General features: G+C 36.4%; 1 protein-coding gene across 2 annotated transcripts in view; it reads right to left on the bottom strand.

Moving 5' to 3' along the window:
* Positions 1 to 19,015, bottom strand: part of LOC128991628 (UDP-glucose:glycoprotein glucosyltransferase-like) — a 45,767-nt gene extending 26,752 nt beyond the window's left edge. For both annotated transcript variants that reach the window (XM_054414680.1, XM_054414681.1), the window contains exons 1-14: positions 18,912 to 19,015; positions 17,793 to 18,019; positions 12,496 to 12,728; positions 11,988 to 12,083; positions 11,407 to 11,499; positions 10,687 to 10,856; positions 9,288 to 9,483; positions 8,497 to 8,710; positions 6,541 to 6,761; positions 5,235 to 5,450; positions 4,587 to 4,772; positions 4,039 to 4,220; positions 2,454 to 2,652; positions 212 to 397 (exon numbers count right to left, since the gene is read on the bottom strand). In XM_054414680.1, coding sequence (XP_054270655.1) covers positions 212 to 397; positions 2,454 to 2,652; positions 4,039 to 4,220; positions 4,587 to 4,772; positions 5,235 to 5,450; positions 6,541 to 6,761; positions 8,497 to 8,710; positions 9,288 to 9,483; positions 10,687 to 10,856; positions 11,407 to 11,499; positions 11,988 to 12,083; positions 12,496 to 12,728; positions 17,793 to 18,018 — 2,418 coding nt within the window. In that variant the 5' untranslated portion in view covers position 18,019; positions 18,912 to 19,015. The remainder of the gene's footprint in view (positions 1 to 211; positions 398 to 2,453; positions 2,653 to 4,038; positions 4,221 to 4,586; positions 4,773 to 5,234; positions 5,451 to 6,540; positions 6,762 to 8,496; positions 8,711 to 9,287; positions 9,484 to 10,686; positions 10,857 to 11,406; positions 11,500 to 11,987; positions 12,084 to 12,495; positions 12,729 to 17,792; positions 18,020 to 18,911) is intronic.
* Positions 19,016 to 20,615: the final 1,600 nt, after the last annotated feature.

Raw genomic sequence — 20,615 nt, 5'->3', positions numbered from 1 at the left:
TTGGATTGATCAAACTAGACAAATTTTTTCAAAACTTTAACTTACTAATCACCACAACAAAAGTAGTAAAACAATTTAACATCAGAATTTTATGCTAAAAGGTCGTTTATTCAAAAAATAGAGTAGGCGTACAAAGCTCAACATATAGTTTACTTCCCCCAAATCAAGCCCAATTTGACCTATTTTTTATCGCTTTAGCACGTATTTTTACCTTAAGCCCGTAAGCAGAAGGGTGTCTGTCGCCTAGAGCAATGGCGTCAGCATCCTTCAGTATCTTGGAGACAGTAGCTGTGGTAGGGTCCTGCATCAATGCTGCTACTACCAGCTTGTTGACAGCTTGGTCTGCGTCTGCAGCTGCGTTGATGACCACCCCCACTCTGATACGACCACTCGACTTCTGCAATGTGTACCAGAATTAGTATTATGTTAACCACATCAATCAATTTTTTAATCCCGGAACCTACAGTTGAGTGCATATTTCAAGCTGCATATTAATAATGTGTGTGTATAGAATGGAGTGAGATGATTAATGTAGCGTGAAACCAATTTTTTTTGCTTCTTTAGCCAGAATTAATTCATAAGATCAAGGACTGAGGTGTCCAGTTTCAAACTATCAAAACGCTTCAGTTCAGACTCTTCTCAGGATCAAACCAGCAACCTTTTGATAGAAGGCAAGCACATTATTCAGCTACCAACCAGGACTATGTTTCCAGATATATTGTATATATAGGTATAGATATAAGTATACTAATGTAGCAATAGTCAGACTTTTTGAGTCTTGAATCTAAATCCTAAGAATCAAGTCTCAAATCTTTAATTAAAATTTAATTTATTTAAAATACAATTCAAAACCTACTGTGAAAATCAACACCTCGCTGCCATTTACTTTATTTAAAAAAAATTCTAAAACTATAATTGATTTCATTTTTTGAAACATTTACGTCTGAATCACAGCCACACCACTAGATTGTATCAAGACTAGTATCTGATCTGTTCAAGAAAATTATAGCCACTAGAGATAATACACACACACAAAAGTAATAGTATAGTTATCCCTCCATAATCCGACAATAAGGGGTCAGAAAGGTGTCTGATCACAAACAAATTTCCAACTATCATGATTTATAATGCATTTGATCAGTCAAAAAATGGCCAACAGCTTTTACACATTTGGGACAGTATGAAAGGACAAAAAAGTATATGTCATTTATTAAAAACTAGTGTACATGTTGCTCGAAATCGAGCAATTGCAAAGAAGTACAGGAGTTATTTATAAACAAATTACTTGTTTAAAAACTAATAATAACAGCCATAATTTCCGATGATTTTAAAAGAGTCGACTAAAAGATTATTAACTGATGGAAATACTCACAATTTACATACCAGTCCTATTCCAGTTTAAAGGGTTATTTTTTAACTATCAAACTGCTCATGGACGGGAAAAGGTAAGCTTACAATTTAAGTCAACATAAAAAAGCTGTCAGCTTTTATAATGTACCGTACCTAAGTTATTTAGCCAATTTGTAGACAATAAGGTGTAGGCTACTTTAAACTCTACAGAACAGAGTTAGGCAAAACCTGGCAGAGCTCTAAAATTGTGTTATTTATCATAGGCATACTCATATGCCAAATTCTTAAAATAAAAATTCAATAATTAATAACTTATATCATTAAACACAAACCATAATCCAAAACTATACACATTTTTAATACAACATAGGTAATTATTTACACATTACTGTTTACAATTAACATGTTCTTCTTCTCTTTTTAATTTTTGCTTCGCAACGGGAAAAATCGGTTTCATAATAATCGAAATAGATTCATAATAAATAATCTATCCTCAAGTTTAAGATTAAATAAACCTACCACATAGTTGTTTTATTTTTTGGATCAGCTGTCTGAAATTGCGAAATAGGCATTTGACAGTTCTGGTTGTTTACTTTTAAATTCAAAATTCAAAGCAAATGTAAATATTGTGAATTTTCTCATGCTTCCATGGAGACCAATTAATATTTAATTTCTGACAACAGCTGGAGTTTCAAAACAATGTTTGTTTCCCATGTTAATCTTATGGAGAAATACGAAACTTTAAAGGGCCCCAGGGCCTCACTCTCTAATTATTTATCTAAAAAGAAAGTTTCCTGCACAACTTCACGTTACGCTCTTTTCAATGACACCAAAAACGTGTCAATCGGTTCAGTAGTTTCAGAGGAGTAATTGTCACAAAAATCCTGCTTGCGTATTAAATAAGTATAGATTTAAAGTAAGTTACACAGTTTCTGCTGATAATTTCTGGAGGTGCCTTGGACTACTAAATGTGTTGGAAAAGAGTTGTTGGATTGTCTAGGGGCAACTAAAATCACTCGATTTAATATTTTCATACATATAAAACAACTATTAAATTGTTTATGCTTGAGGAACTGACAGCACTTGAGATTATTTTCCCTCACCATCTGTTCCAGAGCAGTGAGGAGCAGTTCCCTGTCCGCATCTCTACTGAGGTCTGCCACCACCCAGTACGTCAGTGGCTGCACCTTGTCTTTGGCTTGTTTACTGTTGATGTACACCATGGACTCGCTCAGCTTGGCAGCACTCTTCACCAGATCCAAGTACTTGCTGTCCTCCGTTTGCAGAATCCTCTCGTTCAATCTACAGCCAAAACTCGGTAAATAGTATATATGTGATGTGGAAAGCGAAAAGGGACCTCTTGTCGGGAGTTTTTAATTTTGAGAAATATATTTCAGTGAATATAGTCAGAATATAGAATATATAGAATATTCTATATATTCTACAGTGAATATATAGAATATAGAAATATAGTCAGTGAATTTCTTATTAAATTCCGAATCACTTGGTGCAAGTCCCATGCATCTACAATTTTTGTTTATGTTAAAGTTATAGGACTTTGAAACTTTGTTATGGAAAAGGGTCGTTTTGACAGTTTTTTTTTTAATTTTTTTTTTTTTATTTAAGAAACGATTTTGGTATCAAAAGAAATCGTATAATGTCTTCTTTGGAGGCAATAACAATTTTGGTCTTAGTCACAGTGGTTTTCATTTAAATAATTGTTTTATCAAAGCATGTCATAAAAATCACATTTCAAAAAAGGGATCTCTTGTCTATCCTATGTTATTTCTCCATAACATACGAAAAGGTAACTCTTGTCGGGACTGCAAAATTTATGATATATATTTTGTTCTTTGTAAACTGAACTTTGTTGTAGTTCTCTAAATTTACACTAGAGTGCAGGACAATTCATTTTTTGGACTATAGTAAAATCTGTTTATAAAGTTAATATTAGAAATGGTACCTCTTGTAGTTATGGCGAAATAACATTGAGCAACAAGAGGTACCTTTTCTCAGACCGTGCAGAGGCTAAAAGAATGATTTATTTCAACCTTTTACATCTTAGATTCCATATTTTAACCGATACTGTCCTGTTCTATCTTAAATGAGGTATTTAACAATAGATAAATAAACTGAATATCAATATTTTGACCTTAAATTACTTATAAAAAAAACGGCCGTATTGAAAATTTTGCATTGCCGACAAGAGACACACACACTTTCCAGTCCACATCACAGATATTAATGATATAGGTTAGTTAGGATATCTTATGTGCATGATGAAGTCAGTTTGTTTACCCAAATAGTTTAACAATGCTAAGGTTTAAACTATGCAATAAACTAGCCTACTTCAAATTTAGGAATACATCATTTTAATTTGTCAAGTAAAATGTTTAGGATGGTAACAATATTATCCTCCAAAAAAAACTGCCATTAGAGAGGTCATGACTTCCCTAAGCTTAAAGGTACAATTAGGTTCAAAATATCACCAACTATCGCTAGATGGCCCAGCCAAAGTAAGGTCTTAAATAAGTTTATTTTAAATATAAAAATATATTGGAAAAATGTATCACTTTTTCGGTGGAAACTGATGTACACATACATACTGCCTGAGTGGTTTTCAAAAGCGTACAGCCTACAGCTAACTCCATGATTTACTACTAGGCACTGGCTGTGTTGTACACCTACCTGGGCATCACATTGGGTTGATCCATCAAGTAGTCCAGTACATTCATGCCGTCAGTGAGATCTCCACGATACACTGCCTTCTGTACAGCCGGAGTCTGGGTCATGATCTCCGTCAACACAGCTCCTTCAAACTCATCAGAGTTGAGGGTCTTCTCTGGTAATGGGATTCCATTTATCAGGGCCTTGACAAATATGAAACATACTTAGCTCAGTGATTGTGGTTTATCCTCATTAATCAATAATAATAAAAGAAGTAAGTTTTTTATCAAGGAAAGGTTCTAGGGCAGCATTTTGAATAGTAGAATAAGAATAGCAGCTAGCTTATCTAAGAAGAAGTAAAGGTAAAACACACAGAAGACGCGTAAATCACACAATATTTTGTTCCCTGGGTTGACTTTGTCAAGTGTAGAGAAAGAGAGTTCACAAAATAGTTGTTGTTATGGCTGTTGCCACCAATGAAGTGTTGCCACTCCGCCTAGTTACTTACAACCATGTGCACTAAATAAATACTTTCCAATAGCGTTTACAATACCAATGATAGATCTCACCTGAGGTAGGGACCTGAGGCCTGATCTTTGTACAAAGTCCTGAGCCAGTTTACGGCCTGTGTCGTAGTCTGTGTCCTCTCCAAGGATCTCCTCGATGTCCGCAGAGTGATAACGAGCCTTCAACAGCTTGATCACATCCGACACTTGTACATCACGCTCTCCCTCAGTTTTGACCGATGCATACACCTGCAATTAAAATTCTCTGTTGTTTAAATTTGTTGAGTGAGTAAGTTCAAAATGTAAGATTTCATCATACCAATGCCTTTTAGTTCAGACGACTCTTTTATCATGAAATTTGTAATATTTAAAGAACCTTAAAACACATTGAAGAACATTGAAAAATTTAAATAGGTACTTAACTTTAACAAATTCACACAAACTACCCTAAGTGTTCAATGCCTACATTCTGTTGAAGTATAAATCACATCCTAACAAAAACAGAGAGGAGTTTTGCTAGCCTAGAGGTTAGCGTCTCGGACATTAGTGAGAGAGTGACAGGTTCTTTGCCACGTCCTAAAAAATTTGATAAGTTAGACTTTCCCTTAAAAACTTTCATGATTTTCCTTACCTCTCCTTTTACTGTCGTAGACAATAATAAACAACAATCTAATACATTACTTCTAGGAAGTCACTTCAGTGAAAGCTTACATCAGTAATGAAGCTGAGACCCTCGTAAGCGTTCTTGACTTCCGCCACGTAGTTGTAAGCGTTGAGCAGCGCGACCCCAGCGTCCTCTCTACCTGTCGCAGTGTTGTTGACGGCAAACACCAGCCCCAGCCTCAGTGGAGCCGTGTGTACGTAGAACGACTCTACCAGCTTAACCAGTGGCCAGACAGGTCGTTTGGACGGGTCCCCTATGATCACCTGTGGGATGAAAACAACTACTTAAGTGGCCCAAATCCCTGCATAGCATCACCACAGTGATTACCCTGAGAATGCAATTTTGTTTAACAAATCAAGAAAAACAACAGTGCTTTCAGGATGGTTTACGAGAAAGCAAATTGTTTAATGCAGCTTCAAGCCTACTGTCAAAGTGCTAGGTTAAACTGTGCCATTTAATCGGTAGTTTATTATCACTATGCAATGATTAATATACTAATTTTTACAGCTATATTTCACAGGTGATGAATTAATTTTACTATGCGAAGAGTAGGCAACACAGCTGTGCTATATAATGATTCGTTTTGTCAAAACTCTTCTTTTAGGCTACCGTATGGATGCAATTTAAAGTTATGATAAATTTTGAAAATTCTGTATTATATTTGTATGTAATTACTTCAGGTAAATATGTTGTATTGAGCATGTTAACAATGTAAAATTTTTTTCCAACTAGTATAATTTCACAATCATCCCTCACTTGGGTATCATCATCTACGATCGCGAAAAAATTCTGAACGTCTCCAGCAGTTGTGTAGACAATCGCAGCAAACTATTGCTCACACACCTGTGTCTCATGCTCAAGAAAAATGTTCATAAAATACAATACAGAATTGAAATCAATTTTAACTGCAATATACTTTATTCTTTATTAATTAAAAAAAATATGAGTTGATTCCAAAACTCTTTACACCAGAATCATATCATCAATCTGATCTCTCACAATTGTAGCAGTACCCGTGAGCATTTCTTAAGGTGCGGTGACATTTTGATCGCGCCTTGTATTGCCATGTTTCTTTTTGCGATCGGAATTTTTAACTACAAATAAAAGTGATGAGATTTGAAGAGAGCCATTAAAACCAACGACTTTAATCAACCAATCAACCACAACAATCAACCATAGGCTATTAGCAATTATTGAAAAATTCCCAGTTCTATCAATAATTTATGTACAGCTCACATAGGGCCTACATTTGTCAGTCATAAAAATTCATATACAACTCCCGGTTTTATAGTTTCCCGGTCAATTGGACACACTGACTATGTTCTTGAGTAATCTGGTCTACATGTCACTTACCAGGTTATACAGGTTTCGCCGCAGATGCCTCACCATCCCTGGGAACGTGGGCCTCAGCAGGTCCATGAGAGAAGACGACCACCTCCTGTACTGCTTGTCCACTTCCAGGTCATTGACCCATTGTATGGCCGAGTCTCTGATGTCTATGGCAAAGTCCTGACCTCCATTGCTACTCAGGTCCAGGCCCAACAGGGAGCTCAACGTTGACTTATCCGTTATTCCTGAAAGAAGAGGATTTTAGGATTTTATTATTAGTTGGTAACTAATTTGGATTTTAAAATAGACCAAAACAAGCCTACTTATTTTGTTATGGATTAAATACCCCCGCCGCAGCAAACCTGCTGACTTAGCGAATTTCCATTTGTCTGAGTTGATTTTCAATTAAATATATTTTAATATCATTAGGTTTAACGAGTACCTAGGTTTGCTGCTACAAGGAAACTAATAAAGTGTGTTTTTTAGTAAAATATTGATAGCTTAGTACAAAATAAATAAATTTGCCAAGTTTGATCAAATTATATCCATAAACAAGCAAACTACAACATTTGACAATATTCTCCATAAGAATAACATGGGAATTTTAAATTTACATTTTTTAAAATTTTCTCCGTTACTAATAACCGAACCAAAATACTTTTATATACTAAATTATTTTTTTTTTAAGCTCATTAAAAATGTCTAAAGAGAAATTGGGAAATTTTGTGTTTTGAGGGTCAAGAGTGAGAAAAACCAATTTTTACCCCATAAAACCCCCCGTAAAGCCCCGTTCCCATGGTCCGATCATGCTGGTTCGCGAACTCATTCAAGTTTATCCTGCTTTACATGGTGTCATGCTGTTACTGATATGTTTACAAATACTGCAACCATTTCCGATCACGTTTTGTAAGCAAATCCAAACCAAGTGAGATTAAAAACGTTGTGCTTTACATAACTGGCAAGTGCAATAATGCGTAACCGTAAATGAAATTAAATAACTAGGCATCATCCAGGTCGGGAGCCGGAGATTCTCTGTGTACTTCAAATTGTACTTGAGTTTTGTTAACGGGGGAAAAGATCGTGAATCAGTGTTGTATAGGGCTGGGAAGCTTTCATTTTTTAAATCATCGTCGCCAATAGCTAACAAAGAAGGTTTACACTCATTGACGGCGCTTCAATGACAGTTGTGTGAATTGTTAAGTAAATAATCATAACTGCAGTGGGTGATGATGAAGATCTGATGGATTTTGTTGTGACGTTGTGATCGTGACAGAGGTTTAGGGATGCTCCTAAACTTGCTTTTCCAAAGTGTCACTTTCGGTTTCTACTCACCGCTATGTACTGCAATCGCTGGCCCATCTCTTGGGTACATAGGCCTACCCAATTATTCATAACCGAAATTTTGAGGACGATTATTGATACCGGTACTTTTCCCTAAAATACATGGCCTAAGTTACCTACTTAGGAAATAAAATTACAAACGTCCAAAACCCCAATTTTGTGCGGTTTTTGTCAAGTTTTCCCCTAATGTGTACCACATACATCATTTATGAAATACTAATCGTTTGGAAGTACCATTCTCATGCTAACAGCTTGTAAATATTTTATTTTATACTTAATAAGGAAATTTTTTTTTAGGAATAGAGTTGAAGCTTATCTGAGAAAATTAGTGTCCAGGGGCTGATAGATACACACTAAAAGAACACAAAACATAACACTGATATTTTGTCCTGATGTAGGTCTTCTTCAGAGAGGAGGTACTCAGTTTTGTTTGTGCAGTAAAAACTTGTCTTATTAATTGATGTTCCACCCAGAAATACAGAATTTATAAATTTTTATCATTGACTTTATAGGCTTTAATGAATTTTCAACCTTCTTCTCATGGCAATAAATCCATTGTTGACGTTGCAAGAAACACTAATTTATACCTTATTTCTCAACAGCCGTTTCATGACCATACTGACAAAATGTTCAACCTACCAGAGGCATGCAGTCCCTCCAGTACCCTCAGCTCCTGTCTCAGGGAGTCCAGGATGGCCATGGTGTCAGTGAGGTCCATGTCAAAGAAGATGCCATTGAGGAACAACGCAGTGTCTGACGGTTGTAGATTGAGAGTTGCTGCGAACCTCTCCTGGTTGCGAACCATCTCTGCCTTGAAATCTGCATTCACCGTGGTTCTAACCAGTGATTTGGCCTGGAGAAAAATAAAAAGTAAAATTGTAAAGAATTTGCTTCCAAAATAAATTTCTCCATGATAGTGATCTATTATATCATTCAGGTGTGGTGTTTTATCACTGCCTAGCTACTAATTCAATAGTATCTTGTTTCTTGTTCGGCTAATTGTTGTGGTACTAACACACATTTCTTACTAAGTTAGTTACCAAGATTAGTTAATGTTTTGAGAATTATCTTGATTAAATAGGTGAGTCCAACATATTTTAAGCTGATGATATTATAATTTTCTGTTCCGTTTATTAAACGTGACTTTTTAGGCTATCTGTTCAACAAAAAAGAATTTGAATAGGACAGGCCTATACTAATAGCATGCTACCAGCTGATAATACAAGTGTATACTTTTTAATACAACAGCTACAGTAGCAGTTCTAGATTCTGGGGTAGACACTAGCAGATTCAAACACATTTTTATTGGCTCAGTGAGCCTTCTGGGTTATGTGCTTATTCTGTGCTGTGAGGCATTGTAAAAAAACACACGCTATGTTTTGCCTGAAATACTTATAAAGTTTTAAGTCAAACACCCTAATGGTGATCACCTGCATGGGGAAGTTCTGAGCAATGTGTGTGAACGTGTGCAGTGCCTCCTCTCTAGGAGCTGACAGTATCCTCTGCGCCGCCTGTAGACTCAACTCCTGGAACTGCCACACCTTGAGTGGCGCCAGCTGATCACTCGTCTCTGTCAGTTCTTGCGCTAGCTTCTCCAACTGCTCCTTCTTGTCAGGGTACATCATCCTGGAACATTCAGTTACAAGTTTAGCTGCCAAGAATCATTTAGTTTCCAGAATAGAGCTTGATTGAAAACAACGTATTAATGAACTAAAATTTAGTTTTAAGAAAGAAAATCTCTGATTTCCCACAGGTAGTGGATATATAAATTTTGGTGTGGTTTGATTCATGGTTCAGTTGTAATTTCTGTTCTATTTGTAGAAATTTAAAGCAAATATGCTAAAAGTTCAAAAATAAATGTTAACACGTTCGCTACAGAGCGTCACATATATCTGACGCCACGATCATTGCCACGGACCGACGTATACAATTTAATCATATACATAGACTGACTGTCACTTTGTTAACAGTACACGCAGACCACGGGCAAAAACCTGTTAAACAGTGATCATTTACTTTGTAATACTTTGCAATCTTGTTTGTAAATAATATATTGTTGTTTTTTTATGTTTTTGATAACCTTTTGTAATGTTGCATATTTGGGACACCCGGTCTATAGCTGAGACAATAGTGAAAATTATTATATTTTTCTTGAAATAGCCCAAACACCGCATATATGTGACAGTTATTTTTTTTTATATTTTTAGGTGAAAGTAAGTAAAAAAAACGATTTTTCAAGAACAGTTTATAATTGAACAAATATAAAAACTGCATGGGATAATGCAGCATACACACATACAGTTATGCAGTAAAGAAGAAGTAGGCCTAAAGAAGTAAAGAACAGTTTTTCCAATCATATGACATCACCAGTCATCATATCCACAGACCAAGTGACACAGTTGTGCAACAGACATCCCTGTAGACCACTGCAGAGAATTCAGTCTCTTCAAATAGACCGTTACAAAGATATAAGCGTTGATAACATTGGAACACCGACGCAAATATGCGTCGTCTGTCTCTTTAATGTGACTAGCCGTCACATATATGCGATGGCAGTCTATGGGTAGAAACCAGCCGTCGCATATGTGCGTCGCTGGTCCATGAATGAAAAATTTGTTACTATTGCGGTAGCGAAGGTGTTAACTGAGTTTTTCTTTCTTTTAAATTACAAACCAACACTTTTACTTAAATGTCATAGTTTTACATAAGACTTTTTCATTAAAATTTTATATATTTCAATGTTGCAACCAACGCACCATTATGGGATATTGTACTTTATTTAGAACTTTTGACTTTACCAGAGTAGTGTGTTGGTACTATTGGACTTACTTAAGTTTGCTGATGACAAACCCCTCTATCTCCACGTCTTCTTCCTCTTCCTGAGAGTCATCTCCATCTGTTCCCTTCACCTTAGTGTCATCCTGGGCCTTGTACTCTGTGGATTTGAGTTGCAGCTCGACTCCATATCCAGACAACCGCAACTTCTTGTTTGGTCGCTCCTGAAGCAATACAAAACCATTGAGAAATGCCTTGAGGAAGTCACACCATTAAAATAGATAAGTGAACAGCACTAAGAGTCACATAATTCTCAAGTGCTGTTAGATAGAATTAGGATTAAAGTGAATTTATTAATAAACAAAGGCAATACAAATAAATTAAAACTAGATGGATTTGCTAAACCCAATTATAGTAGGGCCCAAAACTAAGTGTATGTAGAGAAAAGACGGATTCAATTTTATTATAGGCTAGGCTACCCAAAAATCGTGTAGATGAGAGTTCTGATTAGTTTCGTTTCATTTTTGTTACTTTTAGGTTTAGCTATTTGGATGTTCGAAATATATTGAACCTCAGTTCTATTTTGCACTTTCCAACAGCGAGTGATTTTTTTTAGGATCAAAACGGCGACAAATCGCTTTACAAAGATATGAGGTCAAACCATACATCTAGCAGGTTCAGCCGGTACAGTTCTAGAAATAAAGCTATAATTCCTTGTCTCAAAATGTACATATTACTTTACAGAAAATTAACTCCATTAACTATTTTACAAACCTTGACAAAATGCCTTAACACATAGTCAACAGGCTGCAATGTGGCCAACTGACGAAGTCGCTTGTGGAACTGGGCAAATTCAGGTGTACCAATCTGGAAACACACATAGGATAAACAATACTATTGTCCCAACAACCCTGCAGATTAAGTTAATTTTTTAGTTTTCTTATTTATCTTAACAGCATGAAATACAGGCAATGAACCATTAAGAGCCAATAATAGTTAAAAAACATTGGCTCAATAATTACATTGGTACTTAGCTGATTTAGATTGTCAAAAATTTAATATGTTAAATTTTTCAAAATCGTGGACAAAGAAGTAAAAATTTAAACTCATTTGTTAAATACAAAAAATGCCAAAAGCCCACCAAAATTGTTAAGTAAAACTGTTATTATTATTATACATGTTTTATTCATGAATAAATACAATTACAATGTACATCTCAATCGTCAAAGACAGTACTTTAGAGTAGTCTAGTCATATTGTCACATCAATAAATCTTTGATATGGTAAGATTGCAGATAATTAGGCCACCAAACAGTATACACACCACATTATAGAAGGCCTAAAATGCAACTTACCTCTCCATACAATATAGCAACCAAACTCTTATTTTCTGAGCCAGGGTAGTGATGATCAAGCCTAAACGTCTCCAATCTTGATAAGTCTGGACGAGCCTGTAAACAATGAGGGATATAAAATCTTAATTCAAATTAAAATTCCACCGTAACCTGTGTGTGTAATTCTAAGTTTAAAAATTCTGTACGATACAACAGCGAACAGTTACATCTGACACTGACTGATTCTCAAAGTCTAAATTCAGTAGCCTATTGATGATTCTCTATTTGCCTCTGTTTATTTAAATGTAAATCAGCTGTAAATTAAGTTAGTTTTCTAAATGAAAGTAGATGTTTTATCAGCTGTTTCATCAATTATTTTTTATTGAGCATAAAAAGTAGCCTAACCCAAGAAATTGGCTGATTTTGATAGATTTCTGTGAACATCTGGATCACTACAAACAAATTTTAAAGCATAAATACACATATGTTAAAATACTGTCCCTACCATAACATCATCCAAGCAGCTTACCAGAGCTTCTTTCACTGCCTCCTCAATCTTGTGTGGTTCGCAGACAACAGTTCCAGCAACATCCACTGCCGCCGGGCACTTGACCCCGCGCTCCAGTGCCATTTGGTGGTACATTTCCACTCGAGGCGAGTAGACGTGTAGCGACACTGACAACTTGAGCAATGATAGTTGTGCTGGTGAGAGCAACCTACTCGCTTCTGCCAATGCTCGCTCGTACACTGCCTTTTCCGTGCCTACAATGTTTAAGATTAAGATTAAAACAATTACGTAGGAACTACGACTGAGATAGATTACATAATATAACAATTACGAGCCAACAAACTTGTTGATTTGCGTAGGCCTTGCAGTAGATCTGGATACAAGCAACGGTCTACTGGTGTTGCACAATCGACTTTCTTCTTGATTTCAAATGTTAATAGCCTAATAAGCTGGCAGTCATGAATTTTACGAGTACCTCCTAATGTTGATTTGTGTTATTTATTAAAAGTAAATAAAAGAAACGTCTTATAACACTTAAAACATATATTTTCGCTTATACTGTTACTCACAAGACGGTAAATATACAAAAAAGATGGTAAGTGGTGATCGATTTCGATTGGACACTCCTAAATTCTAAAGCGCCCGTGATGAAAGGGATCCCAAAAATACACAAGAAGAATGTACCCATCAGACCCTTAGTTAACTTTAAATGTGCTCCTACCTACAATGTTTCAAAATTATTAGCAAGTAAGCTCAGCAATGATTTAGAATTAGAATATGTATACAATGTAAAGAATAGTTATGAATTTGTTGAACGTGTAAAGAACATAGATATAGATTCCAATAGTAGGCTAGTCTCATTTGATATCGCAAATCTGTATACCAACATACCTGTATCTGAAACTGTAGGCCTAGATCTTGTTAAATGTAGGCTTTTACAGAATAGGTAGTTTAGACGATGAATATGTTAATCAGATATAAAATTGCTTGTGACTGTTTTGAAACAAAATTATTTTAGATTTAACAATAGATTTTACGAACAAACAGATGGTTTAGCTATGGGAAGTCCACTTTCGGCAATTTTGTCAGAAATATTTTTACAGCATCAGGAAAAAGAAATGTTAAAGAATTTAAGAAAGAATCATGATGTAAAACTGTATGTTAGATAGACGACATTCTTGTTATCTTCAGACAAGCCCAGGAGCAAGAGCACGAAACGATGATGCAGACACTAAACAGCCACCACCCGAACCTCACCTTTACCAACGAGTTTGAAGAAAACAAAAAGATCAACTTCCTGGACCTCACATTAGAGAGAAAAGACAGCAAGATAGAGTTTGACATCTACAGGAAACCTACGCAAACGGACACTACAATCAACAGCAAGTCTATCCATCCGACAATCCACAAGACCGCAGCCTTTAGATCCATACTGTACCGAGCCTATAAGATCCCACTTAGCCAAACCAATAGGAAGAAAGAACTGGACACCATTAAGAAGATCGCTCAAGTTAATGGATTTCGAACCAAGACGATAGAGGACATCGCAAGGAAGACGAGGAGGAAAATCGATAGGCAGAATACACTACACAGCAGAACAACATTAGAAGAGATATAAGAGGAAAACACCAGATATATCACATTTAGCTACACAGGGACTACAACACAAAGGACTGCTAACAGATTCAAGAAATACGGAGTTTCAATAGCCTACAGGACTCAGAACACCATGAGTAAAATACTGCATCCAAAAATAGAAGATTGTAACAAATTCGACGCTTCGGGCATCTATAAAATCAATTGTAACGATTGTGATAGCTTCTACATTGGACAGACTGTGAACTTCGTTAACCCCTTCAAAAACCACATATCTGCGTGGAGGAACAACAAACCGGAAAGATCAAATGTCGCACAACACCTGTTACAAAATGGCCACTCACTAGGAAAAATGGAGGATAGTATAGATATTTTAAAGAATTGTAAGAAAGGATATGTAATGAATGCTAGGGAAGAATTGTATATTTATAAGGAAAAATGTAAAAATAGAAATAAGTTGATTAATAAACAAATACATTTTGATTCCAGTTGTACTTATAAAAATGTATTGGCGGGTGCTTCCGGTAGCCAATAGGGTATAAGTAGGGGCGCCATTCAAGATTCTTGTCATTCGCCTATTGGGTCTGATGATGATTGGAGTGTCCAATCGAAATCGATCACCACTTACCATCTTTTTTGTATATTTACCGTCTTGTGAGTAACAGTAGCCTATAAGCGTAAATATATGTTTTAAGTGTTATAAGACGTTTCTTTTATTTACTTTCCGTATATATATATTTATACATATACATATATATATATATAAAAAATGTATGTATATACATGAAATAATAAATATCATAGTACCTTGTTTAAAATCATTTTATGTTCAAAATTATTTAAACAGGGTACAGTACTATGGTTCTTATTATTTCACGTATTTATTAATTTATTAAAAAATATATTTTGCATCACTGATGAAATGAGCTCAAGTTAAATAGGGTCATGGCTATGTCGACTGTTTTGAGTGTAATTTATTGTTTTAAGTCAAATGTAATGATGCTAAATTAAATTTTTCTTTAAGCTTTTAACATTTTATGTTTTTATGAGTTGGAGATTCATAATAAGCACGAGCACTTAAGCACTCCAAGAAGTAACACAAATGAGGTTTTTTTTACTGTGACTCCTTTTAACCATTTTTTTATTTAGAAGATAATATCTTTGTATAAAATACAGTATTATTATATTATCTTTATATTATACATTATGTTTTAGGCTACTTTAAATGGTCCAAATGACTTCTGCAAATCGCGGCGAAAATTACCAATATTATCCTTGGCAACTACGAAATCGTGAGCATCTTCCGTATTTGCGGGGTCTTTATCTCCATCTCCCTCGGTTGCGAAGTAATAGTGGCTATCTTCTGGGATCGACGGTGAAATAGTAAACATCTTTCGCGGTCACAAGGGGGGGGGGGAATATATTCTCCTTGCCTTTAAGATGAGATCGTTAACATCTCCCGCTAACGCAGGGACAACATTATCGCCCGCCGCCATCGCGGCGAAATCGTGAACATGAAACTGGATAGAAAATTAACGAAATCGTCCTTAGGTCACAACAAATTTGTAGCTGAGTCCAGCACGGTCTTGGTGAAGGTAGAATCGTGGGCATATTCCGCGATCGTTAAGGAATCGTATTGTACGTCCCTTGGTGAAATAATTAAAATCTTGCGCCATCGCGAGGACATTAGACTACTATTCATTATGATCGAGGGGAAATCCTGAACAACTTGTCCATGTTAGTGAGGACATAATCTTCTTTCACCAATATCGCGGTGAAATCATGATCGTGTCTGTCTCGGAGCAATTGTGAACGTCTTTTGCGGTTGCGAGACCTGATTATCGTCACCCGCGATCGCTGGGAGTCATGATTTTCTATCGCAATCTTTCCAGACACTTTCGGCGATTGTGAGGATATAAGTTTGACTCGGAAAGTTGTACTACCCCCTAATTGTAACAGATTATTGGCGAGATTTATTTTCTAAGAGAAAGAAAACATTCTTTTGAGGCCCCAAGTGAGGCCCCTTTCCATGCCGAGACCCTCGGCAAACTCTGTGCCCGTCGTTAGGGGAATAGGCGCTAATTTGGGGGCCGAGGTTGGTGTGGGGCCTGGGACCCCTCCCGCCCCCACTCGGTACAACACTGGCATGTTTTGTATCAATTACTAACAAATTGGTATTACTTAATCACTTAAGAAGTTATAAATGTGCAAACTGTTACCTTTAAAGTTATGCTCATGTATATTTGTATATACTATATTTGTAAGGTGTCCCTCAGGGATCGATTGTAGGTCCGTTATTGTTCCTAGTAATGATTAATAACCTTGATAGAGATGGAGGGGTGGTGCTTTTTGCCGACGACACAACCCTGGTGTCACGGGGTCCCCAAGTTGAGCTGTCCACTGCAGATGCCAACCAACATCTCTCCGTAGCATCCCGCTGGATCGAAGAAAATGGGTTTCAGCTCAACCAGGAAAAAACCCAGACACTGGTCTGCAGTCTGGCAAGAAATGCCCCACCTAGTGAACCAGTTAAGCTCCTTGGATTCCATCTGGACAGGAAATTGGCGTGGAACAATCACATAGGCAACGTTAGCAGCAAACTTTCTAGGGTGTGCTGTCTTCTGCTCAAGCTGCGAAATTTTATTACTGAACAGTACCTGCTTAACATCTATCATGCCAAGTTCCACTGTCATGTGAGCTATGGCCTACTACTTTGGGGTCAAGCGGTTGATGTTGAGGATATATTAGTGATTCAGAAACGTGCTGTACGACATATTACATTTAGTGACCGCCTTGCCCATTGCAAACCCATCTTTGCAAGGCTGGGGATATTCACGGTTTATAGCCATTACATCCTTGTATGCTCACTGACGATCCATGACAACTGCGCCAACTTTCAACTTCTTTCAGCGGTTCATGACCAGACCACCAAACTAGGCAGCGCGGGTTGCTTGATGTGCCCAGGGTTAGGCTGACGAGATCCCAGAAGAGTTACAACACGGGAGCAATACAAATCTATAACAAGCTGCCCAACTCTATCAAACAGCTTGAGCGTAAGCTTTTCTTAAAGAAGCTGGTCCCTCTACTCAAGTCAAGAGCCTACTATTCCCTAAAAGAATTTTCTGAAGACATTTTCCCAGAATTTTCTGACTGATCCGCCTATCCACATTGCCAATATTGTAAATATATGTTTTGCATTTATGTCAGTTTGTCTAAATGTATATTTTTGATTTTTGAAAGTATTGACGCCATCAATCCCTTTTGGGTAAAAGATGAAGATACGGTAATAGGTAATTTGCAGTTTGCACTTAGGCTTAGTTAATTGAGCCTATACATAGGCTACAATTAATTGTAGGCTATGCTATTTGAAAAGAAAAATAGAAGCATACGGTAGGCCTACATTATTTAGGAAGCAATTTTTATCAAGAATATGTGACAACATTTCAACTTAATAGGCCTACGTTCTGTTTACGGCATCGGTTCTTGTATGGTATTGAGTTTAGCCCACCATTATTGGGGTAAACCAACAATACTACCGTATAAAGTAATCATAAATATTTTAGTCATATTTTGTGGTGGCAGCTACAAAAGATTTTGCCAAGGTTACAACTTCCTCTAAATTGGGTTTGAGTAATTATTACGCTTCATAATGGCATACATCTGTCACTTTCAAAACATAGGTAGGCCTAGGTACGGTACTTAATTGTTGTATTAATGCTTACCTAGATCAATCAAGGGGATATCTAAAGCTGCTACCCCATCGACAAACTGCCAAAACACCTCAGAGCTTTCCTCAGCTAAATACTCCGCTATCTCAAGGACCAAAGGTGTCTGTTCCCATTTTGCATCAAGAACAGTTGTCACAGACTTTGACTTCTTCTTGCATTCCGACAACTCAGTGAAGACGAAGAGTAAGCATACAGAGTGAAGTATGTTTTTCCACATCATCCTGTACAAACAGTTGTAGTTACTTAACTTATAAATGTTGAAACCCCAAAGGCTAGGCAAAGGCTAAATTACTGTGACAGAAAAAATCTTTCTAGAAGAGCATAACTGGGAAAATAATTGTAGGCTGTATTAGTTTCCCACATGTAAAATGTAAAAATTGCAATTCTTTAGGGTTTCCTAAAAGCATTCTCCTTCACTCATATTTGGGTTAAAATACGCACCTAGGTGGTGTCCCCATCTCAATAATTGATTGATTGATTCCTGACAAATCAAATCAAAATTTTATTCCAGTAGATACATGCATATGGACACGTCAAAAAGTGGATTAAATGCTGCAAAAACACAAGTCAGAAACACTGGCATTTTAAATCATTAAAAGCCTTGAAAAGAGAGTTACCCTAGGAAAGTTTTTGATTTTTTTTTATTTCCTTTTTCAATTTTTGAAAAAGGATTTAATTTATTGGAAAAAAATTAGGAACTCTAAAATGAGTTTGGGACTGTCACCTCTGATTACTCATGTGAAATAAGTTAGAGACAAAAAATTACATTGAACAATGATTGAAGAATTAGGCTACCATTTTAAAATCAGTAGGCCTAACTTAAGGTTTGCCAGAGAGATCCAATCTTTGGTTAGATGTGTTTCATTATAAAAAGAGATAAAACATTGATAGATTAGATTAAAATTTTCTTCGAAATTTTAATTGTTTACCAGAATATGGGGGCCAAGTAAATTAAATAAATCTAAACACTTGCACTTTCGTTTTAGGTGCCGGGAACAAGGAAAACATAACCTACAAGTGTCCTTTCATTTGTACTAAGGTTAGGAAAAATCAATTTGGCTAAATTGTAAGCGAGATACATTTTCAAGCTAAATAAAACTATATACTACTTACGTTTTCAAACCTCAAAACAAACAAAAACTAATTTAACATACTTTATTTGTAATATTACAATGTTTGTATTATGTATTAAATTCGTCTGCCGAGTTGCAGCAGTTGACACCTTGAGTGTTTTGATTGGTCCAGCGTTTTTCCAATAGCTTCACGTTCTTCTTTTGCCGATGACTAATTGGCTAAAAACAGGAAAGCAAACTAGGTAGACTAACAACAAGGGTGTTACTGCTATCATTGGTTATAAAACATTTCTGTACACAAGACTGATGTAGGGCACGGCCGCCTTTAACTACAGGCCGCGGCCTGGTAGAATTGGCAACGTCGCAAGTGGTGTTGTTCAGCGACAGACGTCCCATAAGATAACATGGCAGACAGGTGACATCAGCTCATTAATTCGCACTTTATTGATATAAATTTAAATTTATGAACATAAATTTATTAAAATATTGAAAATAAAACCCACAGAATTGAAAACCGAAACAATATGAATTAAAATCTATATCTGTACATTTTTAAGCGGAGTCAATATTGTCATAGTCCAGTACCCAATCTTTCGTAAATACACAAATACCTTTAGCTGCTTCCAAACAAAAACAGCTGTTACAACACCACTTGCGACGTTGCCAGTTTGAAGGCCGCGGCATGCAGTTAAAGGCGGTCGTGTGAAATGAAATGAAATGAAATGCTTTATTTTCCGTGAACATGATACATGTATGGAAAAAGTCAAATAAACTAATACTAGGTTAGAGTACTAAAAAATTGCAAAAATTACATGATTTGTTTGTTCCTGCAACACTTCATGCATAGAAAATAAAATAAAACCACACTTGCAAAAACTCATAAAAAAACATACTTACAAGTTGTCAGGAAGTTCAAAAACTCATGGATTGAGTAAAGTGGGTTAGTCAATAGGAACTCCCTCACCCTCTTTTGGAATTTAGTGATTGGCAGGTTCCGAACTGTACAAGGCAATTTGTTCATTAATTTCAAGCTTAAGATTTCCTTACTAGCCTGGGTTTTCTTTAGTCTAACATAAGGTATGTTTAGATCCTGCTTATTCCTAGTGTTGTAGTGGTGGACCCCTCCTCTGAGCTCGAGAGTGCCAAGCTTCCTCTTACATGACATGAGACACTGCAAAATGAAGAGATTGTAAACTGTCATCAAGGACTCGGCAACAAAGATTGGTTTACAATGGTCCAGATAATCTGCACCATTCACAATCCTTATTGCTTTCTTTTGCAGAAGCAAGACCCTCTCGACCCCAGATGCGGAGCCCCACAGACGCAAACCATACAGAAGTACACTCTGAAAAAATGCTACATAGGCTGTTTTTAACCATTCCTTGGGTACAGAGTCTCTAAGTCTTCTCAGGAGAAAAATTACCCTAGACAAACGACTACAGACATGAGAAATATGACAGTGCCAGTCTAACTTTGGATCCAAATATAGGCCTAGTAATTTAACATTTGAAACTTCATGATCCATCTGATTTAAAGTGAAAACAATGGTTTGGGATTTACTTTCATTTAACTTAAAAAAGTTAGCTCGGAACCATGCTGATGCTATCCCCATGGACTCAGACATTTGACCATTTAGAGTTATCAGGTCTTTAGAGAAACTGAAAAGGGTAGTGTCATCAGCATAGCAGACGACATTTCCTCCAAAATTTGGAATGAGGTCATTGGTCATGATAATGAACAAAAG

Source organism: Macrosteles quadrilineatus, unplaced genomic scaffold, assembly GCF_028750875.1.
Source record: "Macrosteles quadrilineatus isolate MER2022 unplaced genomic scaffold, UCM_ALF_1.0 Scaffold_4__1_contigs__length_99947679, whole genome shotgun sequence".
NCBI lineage: Eukaryota > Metazoa > Arthropoda > Insecta > Hemiptera > Cicadellidae > Macrosteles > Macrosteles quadrilineatus.
Note: the sequence above shows the minus strand (reverse complement) of the source record. Positions and strands in the feature narration are given on the sequence as shown.